General features: G+C 38.1%; 1 protein-coding gene across 1 annotated transcript; it reads left to right on the top strand.

The window, feature by feature from the left end:
* The first annotated feature begins 3,187 nt into the window (after nucleotides 1-3,187).
* LOC104222084 (trimethyltridecatetraene synthase-like) lies at nucleotides 3,188-5,643 on the top strand. Its single transcript, XM_009773262.2, has 2 exons — nucleotides 3,188-4,131; nucleotides 4,713-5,643. The coding sequence occupies exons 1-2, from the start codon at nucleotides 3,229-3,231 to the stop codon at nucleotides 5,340-5,342; spliced, it is 1,533 nt and encodes a 510-aa protein (XP_009771564.1). The 5' UTR covers nucleotides 3,188-3,228; the 3' UTR covers nucleotides 5,343-5,643.
* The last annotated feature ends 6,169 nt before the right edge of the window (nucleotides 5,644-11,812 follow it).

Here is an 11,812-nt window from a genome sequence, read left to right as displayed (position 1 = left end):
ATCTCCAAAGGACACATTATCGCTCATCGTTTTATTAATCTCCACAAACTTCTCTTTGCATCCACACATATGATTGCTTGCTCCATTGTCCAAATACCATGAGCTGCAATTATCTCTGTCTTCTTCCTTGAGTGTCATCAACAACATTGACTCATTTTCTTCTTTCTTGCCGTCAACAAGGTTAGCGTTTTCTTCAACATTGCTACGACATTCCCAGGAGTAATGGCCAAATTTATGATAATTATAACACTCAATTTTTGATTTGTCATACCTTTGTTCATTATTTTCTTGGTAGTAGCGACGTCCTCTTCCTCCTCTATGTCCACGACCACGACCTCTGAATGTTTGGTGGATTTTAACTTCATTGTTGAAGTTGTTACCGTTACTTCTTCCTCTTCCATGACCGCCACGGCCTCGTCCTCGTCCGTTTCCTCGATAGCTTGTTTTACCTTTATAATCCTTGAAGGATGCCTGAGTTTTAAGAAGTTTCTCCAATGGCACTTCTTTTCTCCTTTTGATCTTTTCTTCGTGGGCTTGTAAAGAACCTTCCAATTGCTCCACCATCATAGAGTCTAAATCTTTAGACTCCTCAAACACCATAAAATCAAATTTAGGTGTTAAAGTGCGAAGGATCTTTTCTACCACACGGACATCTTTTATGTCCTCCCCGTATCTTCTTAGTTGATTTACAACAGCCTTCACTTTTGAAAAATAATCTGAGATGCATTCGGATTCTTTCATTTTTAAAGCTTCAAAATTAGCCCTTAGAGTTTGAAGTTTTACCTTCTTCACCTTGTCAACTCCTTGAAGAGAATTTTGTAAAATCCCCCAAGCTTCCTTTGAGGTGGTAGCATCTGCCACCTTCTCAAACATGGCATCATCCAAACATTGGTGGATGAGCGTGAGAGCCTGTTGATCCTTTTTCCTTGTCTTTGCCAAGACTTCTTTTTCAGTTCGAGGCAGAGCTTCCTCATTATCTGGTTTTGAATATCCTCTATCTACGATTTCCCACACATCCTGAGAGCCAAGAATGACTTTCATACGTAGACACCATTTCTCATAATTATCTTTTATCAGACGTGGGTACTGAAAAGATAGCGGACCATTATTTGTCATGGCTTTGATACCACGTTGTTGGGATAAAAAATAATAATTCCGCCCAGGAATAATATCCATAGCAAATAATAACACAAGAGAGTAATAATGACACCAAATATTTTAGTGGGGTAAAATACAATATTCGAGCGAAGCAATATTACAACTCAGTAGTGTCAAAAGACTACTACAACTTTGAAAGAAATAACACTCTTTATTTAAAACACCTCACTACAATATTACAATCACTCACTAGTTATCTCACAGACAACAATCTGTGGATTACTCTCACTGCTTTCTGCTTCTCTCGTTATTTGGGTGTGTTCGAGATGAAACTGAATACTTCTATTTATAGGAGAAGTCACCGCACCTCTAACTAATCAAAGATTGGAATCTTCAATCAGAAAACCAACTTTAGAAAAATTGGTTTTGTCCACCGCCTAAGCCGTAAGTTTCGGCAATCGTCTCATTTTCGTTTCTTTTATTTTTCTTTGGTAGGTGAGGTATGGACCCCACAGAAGAAACCTACTCAGAATTTTAATTCTATGGGTTCCATATGGGGTTTCAACCACTGAACCCATTACTTTGGAGTTCATAATTCAATATTCTCAACAATTTATAAATCTAGATTTAGACTAAAAGCCGTGGGTTCAAATAAACCCACATCTAGAATGTCTAGTGCACTAATATTAACGAAGCCATGACAATTCGAAGCTCTGAGCTTGGGAATGTCTACTGCACCAAAATGGGTCAATGGAAAGTCAAGAAACTTATCATCTTCTTAGATACTCCTGAAGAATGAAAACAATGTTGAATGTCAAGCTTTAAATTGTTTTTTTTTTTTGTCTTAAATAAATTTTGTACTTTGGCTATATATATATATATATATATATATATATATATATATATATATATATATACATACATACATACATACCTGCGAGAGCTTGTATTATAAACATTTATCTGGTGATAAAATAGAATGAGACAAATGAGATAGCCGAATAAAACGAAAACTTACCTAAACATCAATCACTAATTACCTTGTCCGTTAAACATGGCTTACAGCCAACAATATTCTTCTGGATCTTCAATAGTTAGCTGCCAGATGATCTACGTGACGTTGCCTATTTTGGTGAGGAATATCAAGAAATATGGATAACAATCAGTAGGATAAAAATAGCTAAAGTTCTTTAGTTACATTCCAGTCTTAATTCTTTCTTGCTAGGTTTTCCGTTTAGTTTCGTTAGTTTTGTTAGCTTAAAAATAAAAAATGCACACTTCAGTTGATTGAAGGTTTGATGTACTAGGTCAAATATCACAAGGATCAAAAGTAGAATATAGTAATAATACAAGGACCAAAATCACTATTTTTCCTTACTTTTTGTCATAATACACCTGGATTGTTGGAGATTGGGAAGTGTTTGAAGTGACATGGGGTGTGTTAGGATTGATAATTGTTTTAAATTTGATCAAAGGACAAAAAAGAAATTGGTTAGGTGGTAAGAAGTAAGGAATTGAGCTAATTTCTCATTTTTTTTTATGTCTTGGAATCTTGGATCGAAAATATTGATCCATTGGAAAAGAGAAAGAGCAGATTTGACTCGGCACAACTTAACGATACATCCAATACCAATGATCTGTGCCTAGAATGCGTTGCTAGATCTATGCACTAGAAAGTTATACATTATTTTCCATTCCGATTCCACTCGTTCTTGTCCTCTTTTGGAGCCTTTGTCTCCATCACTCATTAAAATACTGTTTTGAGCCTGTGTTTATACTTGAGTTTTTAACTCATTATTGTATTCCAACTTTCAAGTAGGATGTCCTTATACTATTATTCTTAATAGTTTGACACTATATTTAAGTTAATGAGGAGTACTAACTACTCTCATTAAGATTGTTTATTTAGAGAATTTGTCCTCTAGCATTAATATAACAAAAAATCACAGATCACAGATCAGTAGATCACAAAGCAAGGAGAAACAATACAAAATGATCAATATAACTAATAAGCCAGCTGTTATTCGTGCTACGAGCAATATTATTCAAGCTTCTTTCCAACATTAATATAAATTTAGCCCATCTGAGGAGCCATTAACTCAACCATTGATTCACTATCAGTAATTCCAAATGGAAACTCCTACCTATACTGCTTATGCAGCTGCATGTCTAGCTACACTGGCTCTTTTTTTCCTTTCCAAATATCTCCGCCAAAGGAAACTCAACTTACCACCCGGCCCAAAACCATGGCCAATCATCGGAAACTTTAACCTCATTGGCCCCCTTGCTCACCGCTCTGTCCATGAACTCTCCCTCAAGTATGGGCCCATTTTGCAACGCCGCTTCGGGTCTTACCCCGTTGTGGTGGGCTCCTCAGTCGAAATGGCTAAGGTTTTCCTCAAATCAATGGATATCAACTTTGTAGACAGGCCTAAAATGGCTGCTGGCAAGTACACCACCTACAACTATTCGAATATCACTTGGTCCGCCTACGGACCCTATTGGCGGCAGGCACGTAAGATGTGCCTTATGGAACTGTTCACCGCAAAACGGCTCGAGTCACTCGAGTATATTCGTACAGAGGAGTTACATTCTCTCCTCCATGATTTGTATAACTTAAGTACAGGAAAACCGATTCTGCTGAAAGATTATTTGATGACCCTGAGTTTAAATGTTATTAGCAGGATGGTGCTGGGAAAGAGGTATTTGGACGAATCCAAGAATTCGATCGTGACTCCCGAGGAATTTAAGAAAATGTTGGACGAGCTGTTCTTGCTAAATGGTGTACTTAATATTGGAGATTATATCCCCTGGATTGACTTCATGGACTTGCAAGGTTATGTTAAGAGGATGAAGGTATTAAGTAACAAGTTTGACAGGTTTTTGGAGCATGTTCTCGACCAGCATAACGCTAGGAGAAACGCTGAGGAGAATTACGTTGCCAAAGACATGGTGGATGTTTTACTACAGTTTGCTGATGATCCCACTCTGGAGGTTAAACTAGAGAGACATGGAGTCAAGGCTTTCACCCAGGTATATATATCACCTTCACAACTCATAACGTCTTATCAATTTCAGACAAAAGAAAAATAATAGCACACAAAAATAAAAGTACTACTCTAGTATTTATGAAAAATCTTATTAACCACGTACTAGATCCTTTATTGCTTCTACCACTTGGGTGTCACCACTGATAATTTCCTCACTAGGACCATAGACGGATCCAGAATTAAAATTCACCTTTCAGGTTTTTAGCATTGAACTCATTATATTTTTAAAGTTGTGGGTTCATATCTACTATTTTTACAATTTTAATGAATTTTTACTCCGCATCGAGAGTTATGGGTTCAATTAAACCAGTTAGTAGAACACTATATTCGCCCCTAACTAGGACTAAAAGTTTGGATCTTTATGGTTGACCGAGATTTAGTTGGTTCCAATGTCTATCCGCATGTTAAAACATATAATGGTTGACGAAATCGATGGCCAACTCCACTTTTTCTATGAAAGTTGGAGGGCTACGGGTCGAGAGAAAGTCAAAGTCAGTGGTCAAGTATTTCTTTCTTTTTTGGCGCTTGATGATAAAGAGTTAAAAATATGTATTGCACAATCAGGACTTGTTGGCTGGTGGAACCGAGAGTTCAGCAGTGATCGTGGAGTGGGCAATCTCAGAGCTGCTAAAGAAGCCGGAGATTTTCAACAAGGCTACAGAGGAATTGGATCGAGTGATTGGGCAGAACAGATGGGTACAAGAAAAGGACATTCCACATCTTCCTTATATAGAGGCAATTGTTAAAGAGACTATGCGACTTCACCCCGTGGCACCAATGCTAACTCCACGGCTCTGCGGAGAAGATTGTAAAGTAGCCGGCTACGACATTCTGAAAGGAACCAGGCTCCTAGTAAGCGTATGGACTATCGCAAGAGATCCTACTTTGTGGGACGAGCCTGAGGCGTTCAAACCTGAGAGGTTTCTCGGAAATTCCATTGATGTCAAAGGACATAATTTTGAGCTACTGCCATTTGGAGCTGGGAGAAGAATGTGTCCGGGATACAACTTAGGGCTTAAGGTGATTCAAGCTAGCTTAGCTAATCTTCTACATGGATTTAAATGGTCATTGCCCGATAATATGACCCCTGAGGACCTCAACATGGAGGAAATTTTTGGCCTCTCCATACCAAAAAAGATTCCACTTGCTGCTGTGGTTGAGCCAAGACTTGCACCAACGCTTTACTCTGCTTGATTTAGCACTAATTTTATTACTCTGAAGAAAAAACATGCATATAACAGCAAACTAGACAGTCTGCAAGAAAAACAAAGCTAGAAAGCTAACAGCTGCTACTGTGATTTAGAGGTACATTGTCACAAGATGATTAGAAGCAGAGCTAGGATTTGAAGCTTATGATTTTGGGGAAGGATTAGGGTAGAAGGTTGGTAGGTAGTCGAGTGTGTGACTTCCCCATACAGATAGTAGTAGTTAGTCAGCCTTATTTTTCGGTTATTGTCGGCCTTGATTACTATATGTTTTCTTATTATATTGTTGTTGATAATGCTGGTTCTCTTATTATCCTGTCACTGCTTGTTTCTTATTATCTTGCTATTGGTATTGTTGTTGTTACTGCTTTTTTTTTCTTTCTTAAGCCGAAGGTCTATCGGGAACAACCGCTCTACCCTCAAAGGTAGGAGTAAGGTCTGCGTACACACTACCCTCCTCAGACCCCACTTGTGGGATTATACTGGGTTTGTTGTTGTTGTTATTGTTGATTTTGGGAATTCGAATCGTTTCAAGCTACTGAGTTATAAATTAAGAATTTGTACATATGTAATGAATTTTTTAAGATAAATACATGGTTTTGAACCAAAGTTGGGCCGAAGCCCTTGCCGACACTCTTAGCTCCACCCCTGAGGTGCACATCATATATTTTTTTTCATAGGAACCACACTGCTTCAGGCCATTATCAACAGGTTCAGCAATAAAAATGTAAACAAACGGCAGAAGATTAACAATGAAAGAACAAGCATAATAGCTTGAAGAAAAAATAGTAGAAGGAAATATAAGGAGCATGCCTGAAAATATCAATACAGAGGAAACACGTTTTCTGTAGCGTATGACACAAGATTATCTAGAGGAACTAAGTAATATGTTCATTGACCAAACTAATTAGTCGGAAAAAACAAGGATAAGTAAGGTTTTTCACTAAAAATTCATCAATTTTCTCTGTCAAACTTACTGGGGTTTCTAGAATTTCAAGTAAGTTACAGTCTACGTATAACAAAACTAAAAAGAAACAAAAAGTAATTCACACAATTTCCTGGAAATCTCCAACTCTCCGTCCGAGTTCTTGAATTCGAGCGCTTTCTTTCGTATATCCAAATGAGCAGAGTCTAATGTCCATGCTATTTTCATAAGAGACAACTGGTTGGCTGCACATTGTTCCTCTGATGAAGACGAGAGTGGTTGTCCTATATGTTGCTTTAGGTATTGTATAATATATTTAAAACAAAAAACAAAAAGAATTACATCAAGTTTTAGAGTTACTTAAACTATTTTAAAAAATTATATATTTTGCTTCTTTATATATAATCAGAAACAATTTCTATATTTCATGCTATAGGTGTTCCCTTACATTTATTCAAGAACAAACGAATTAAACGTTTCAAACTAAAATCATATGTTTAGGATGTTAAGTTACGATTCCGTCTTTACTACTAAATCAAACAGAACGTAGACATTGAAAGGAAAAGGAACAATAATCCAGCACAAATGACCAAAACAAGTTACTGTGGTTAATCCATTTAAATAGATCTCTTAATACTTTTCACCATTTAAGATTTTCTAATCGACCTCAAATTTTCCCGATTTAGTAAAATGACCAAAACAAGCTACCATTTTCCTTTTCTTTACTAGGTTATGCATTGGGGTTGGTCGCGACTAATAACCAGGGTATTTGCTAGGCAGTTTGGTGGTAATCAGTGGCGTCAAATTCAGCCCATCAAAATATAAGTGCCCACTGCACAGATTATTGGCGGATCATTTTGGACGTAGCCCAAGTTAGTCCATCTAAGAATCTGGATCAATTTGGACTAAATATGTTGACCAAATTAATCAATACAAAATTAATCAAACTTGGAAAAATAAGTTTTCATGTTCCCTAGAACAACTCCGTCCCTCTACTGCAGCTTTTCCTTCCCTGCCTTAGAAGAAATGTTCTTCATATCTGACTGTTGTCATTTAAGCGTAATCATTCAATAAAAGAAGAAATGAGAAAACGAGAGATTTAAGGATCCGGAAATAAACCAAATCGGAACATCATAAAAGCTGTATGAAATCCCCTGTCGATTACACAAACACCTGACAGAATTATTTTGACCTCCGTCGATTATGTTGCGGAAGCCAAATGTATATAGTGTGAATAAGTCACAACTACTATACCAAAATTATGACAGTCACCAAATAATAAATAAGACAATAAAGCAACAATAAAGGGAACACCAGAATTTACGAGGTTCGGCTAATTTTGCCTACTCCTCGGACACAACCAATATTTTATTTCACTCCAAAAATACAAGTGAAATAATACTAAAGAGAGAAGATACAAATGTCTTAAACAGATGAGAAGGCAAATGAGAGGTGTGTTTCAATCCTAAACATTAGGCCTTCTTTTATAGGGGAAAAATCCCCCCCAAACTTAACTCCCAACCAATGTGGGACTTTGGCATTTTGCCAAACTTCAACAAATCTCCACCTTGGCAAAATTCCACATTTTCAATTCTCTCTCAATAACAAATTTTGGTTGTGTCTTCATCTTCAATCTTCAGTGTTCAACAATGTTGATCAAATCCAAACAATGTTGAAACTTGACCGCAGTCACCACCTTTGTCAGCATATCAGCAGGATTCTCCGTAGTATGAATTTTCTTCACTGTGACTCCACCTTCTTCTATGATTTCTCGTACGAAATGATACCGAACATCAATGTGCTTCGTCCTTGCATGATAAACTTGGTTCTTCGCTAATTGAATAGCACTTTGACTATCACAAAAAATTGTGATACCTTTTTGTTCAACACCAAGCTCCTTTAGCAATCCTTGAAGCCAAATTGCCTCTTTCACAGCATCTGTAATAGCCATGTACTCTGCCTCTGTTGTAGACAAAGCAACTGTTGACTGCAAAGTAGACTTCCAACTAACTGGTGCCTTTGCAAAAGTAAACACATAACCAGTAGTTGATCTTCGTTTGTCCATATCACCCGCAAAATCTGAGTCACAATATCCAACTACAGACTGATTGTCTTCCTGCTCAAAAACTAACCCGACATCTACAGTATTATGAATATACCGTAGAATCCACTTCACAGCTTGCCAATGCTCCTTCCCTGGATTGTGCATATATCTGCTAATAACTCCAACAGCTTGTGAAATGTCAGGCCTTGTGCAAACCATTGCATACATCAAGCTACCAACAACATTTGCGTATGGTACCTTTGACATATACTCTCGTTCAGCTTCATCCATTGGCGACATAGTAGTACTTAGCTTAAAATGGGAAGCAAGTGGAGTACTAACTGGCTTAGTCTTGTCATCTATGCCAAAACGTTGAAGTACTCTCTTCAAATATTCCTTTTGAGATAAACAGAGTTTCTTTGAACGTCTATCTCTAATTATCTCCATGCCAAGAATTTTCTTTGCCTCACCCAAATCCTTCATCTCGAACTCCTTCTTCAGTTGAATCTTCAACTTATCAATTTCTTCCAAATTCTTGGAAGCTATCAACATATCATCAACATATAGGAGAAGATATACAAAGGAACCATCTTTAAGCTTGTGCAAATACACACAATGATCGTATTTGCTTCTCTTGTACCCTTGCCGCAACATAAACTCGTCAAATCGCTTGTACCATTGTCTAGAAGATTGTTTCAATCCGTACAACGATTTTTCAAGTTTGCACACCATATTTTCTTTTCCAGCAACTTTGAATCCTTCTGGCTGAGTCATGTAGATTTCCTCCTCCAAGTTTCCATGTAAAAACGCAGTTTTTACATCCATCTGAACTAGTTCCAAATCCAATTGTGCTACCAAAGCCAACATAATTCTAATGGAGGAATGTTTTACAACTGGAGAAAACACTTCATTGTAATCAATTCCCTCCTTTTGAGCATATCCTTTGGCCACCAATCTTGCTTTGTAGCGAACATCTAATTGGTTAGGAAATCCTTCTTTCTTTGCAAATACCCATTTGCACCCAATTGCTTTCTTTCCCTTCGGGAGATTGGCCAATCTCCATGTATGATTCTGATGAAGGGACTGTATTTCATCATTCATGGCAATCCTCCACTTATCTTCTTCTGAACTTTGGACAGCGTCTTTATAAGTAGTAGGAACATCATCAGCTACAATTGAGGTTGCACAAGCAACCGTCTCTATGAGACGAACAGGTTTCGTTATTGTTCTTTTTGGCCTGCTGGTTGCTATTGATTCAAGTTGTTGTTGAGATTCCTGAGTTGGAATCTCCTCTACTGGCTCTCCTTCCAGAGGGTAATCTTCATTTGTTTCCTCCTCTGCTTCTTGTGTAGGAAAAATAAATTTTCCCTCAAACTCCACCTGCTTAGAAGCACCTTCATTTTGTTTGGTATCTTCTGTTACCTTATTTACCATAGCAAATTCATCAAAGGTAACATCTCTGCTGAATATTACTTTCTTTGTCATAGGACACCATAAGCGATATCCTTTGACTCCAGAAGTAATTCCCATAAAAATAGCCTTCTTTGCCCTTGGATCCAATTTTGACTCCGTCACATGATAATATGCAGTTGAGCCAAACACGTGCAAAGAGTTATAATCTACAGCAGGTTTTCCGTACCATTTTTCAAATGGTGTTTTGCCATCAATAGCAGCAGATGGTAGACGATTAATGAGGTGGCATGCATATGTAATTGCCTCAGCCCAAAATTCTTTGCCCAAGCCAGCATTGGACAACATACACCGTACCTTCTCCAGCAAGGTCCGGTTCATACGTTCTGCCACTCCATTCTGTTGTGGTGTATGTCTAACAGTGAAGTGTCGGACGATGCCATCATTTTCACAGACCTTATTGAAATGATCATTTTTGTATTCACCTCCATTGTCTGTGCGAATACACTTGATTCTCCTGCCTGTCTGATTCTCCACCATCGTCTTCCATTTGAGAAAAATTCCCAACACTTCATCTTTGCTCTTCATTGTATACACCCATACTCTTCGGGAAAAATCATCAACAAAGGTTACAAAATAGTGCTTCCCACCCAATGAAGGTGTTTTGGAAGGACCCCAAACATCAGAGTGTACATAATCCAAAATGCCTTTAGTATTATGGATCGATGTACCAAATTTAACCCTTGTCTGTTTCCCTTTAACACAATGCTCACAAAACTCCAAGTTGCAAGCCTTTACTCCTTTTAACAATCCTTGATCTGATAGAGTTTTCAAGGATTTTCCTCCAGCATGTCCCAAGCGCATGTGCCATAGCTTGGTTGCTTCTGCCTCTTTGTCGTCACTGGATGTTACTGTCGCTGTCCCAATAACTGTACTGCCACGATAGCGGTACATATTATTATTCTTCTGATTAGCCTTCATTACCACTAGTGCACCGGAGCATACTCTCATCACTCCATTTTCTGCAATGATTTTGAACCCTTTTGATTCTAGGGCTCCCACAGAGATGAGATTCTTCTTCAAATCCGGTACATATCGAACATCTATCAATGTTCTGATCATTCCATCATGGTTCCTTAATCGTATTGAACCAATGCCATATGAGGTAAGAGGGCTGTTATCCGCTGTGTGGATGACTCCATATTCTCCTTCTTGAAATTCCACGAACCAGTCCCTGTTGGGACACATATGATAGCTACAAGCCGAGTCCATCAACCATATGTCTGATGATGTTGATGACTCTGTTGTAACTAATGAGAAGTCTGAATCATCACAATCAGCTACATTTGAATCCATAATAGCCTTTCCATTGTTATGTTTGGCCTTATTCTTCAACTTCGGACAGTCTTTCTTCCAGTGCCCTTTTTCTCGACAAAAGGCACATTCATCTTTGCTGGGTCTGGATCTTGACTTGGATCTTCCCTTCTTTGTCCTCGTTTGATTTTGAGGACGACCCCTCACAAACAGTGCTTCTCCTTCTCCGCCCTTCTGTTTTTCTCGCTTTCTTTGTTCATAGCTGTACAAAGCTGAACAAACTTCTCTGAGAGAAATTTCGTCATTTCCATGGAGTAGAGTAGTTTCAAGGTGCTCGTACTCATCAGGAAGTGACGCCAACAACATTAAGGCCAAGTCACCATCATCATAAGTTGTATCCATATTTTGCAAATCTGTGACCAACTTATTGAAACTGGTGATATGTTCATTCATCGTGGTACCAGGAACATAGGTGAAGTGAAACAGTCTCTTCTTCATGTACAATTTATTTTGACTGTTTTTCTTCAAAAATTTATCCTCCAGTGCTTTCCATAATTTACTTGCAGAAGTTTCCTTTGTGTATGGATATTTCTGCTCTCTAGCAAGGTAGGATCGAATGGTACCGCAAGCAACACGGTTGATAATTCTCCAATCTTCTTCTCCAATAACATCTGGTTTCTTTTCTTCAATGGCCAGATCTAGCCCTTGTTGAAAAAGGACATCTAGAACCTCGCCTTGCCACATCCCAAAATGTCCGGACCCGTCA

This window comes from Nicotiana sylvestris, chromosome 3, assembly GCF_000393655.2.
Source record: "Nicotiana sylvestris chromosome 3, ASM39365v2, whole genome shotgun sequence".
Taxonomy (NCBI): Eukaryota; Viridiplantae; Streptophyta; class Magnoliopsida; order Solanales; family Solanaceae; genus Nicotiana; species Nicotiana sylvestris.
This window is presented reverse-complemented; position numbering and strand designations above follow the sequence as displayed.

Bases quoted from the DNA above. Each gene is read 5' to 3' on its own strand.
- LOC104222084 (XM_009773262.2), top strand. From the start codon at position 3,229: ATGGAAACTCCTACCTATACTGCTTATGCAGCTGCATGTCTAGCTACA. The intron at 4,132-4,712 runs GTATATATATCA...TTGCACAATCAG, and splicing joins GAGTCAAGGCTTTCACCCAG to GACTTGTTGGCTGGTGGAAC.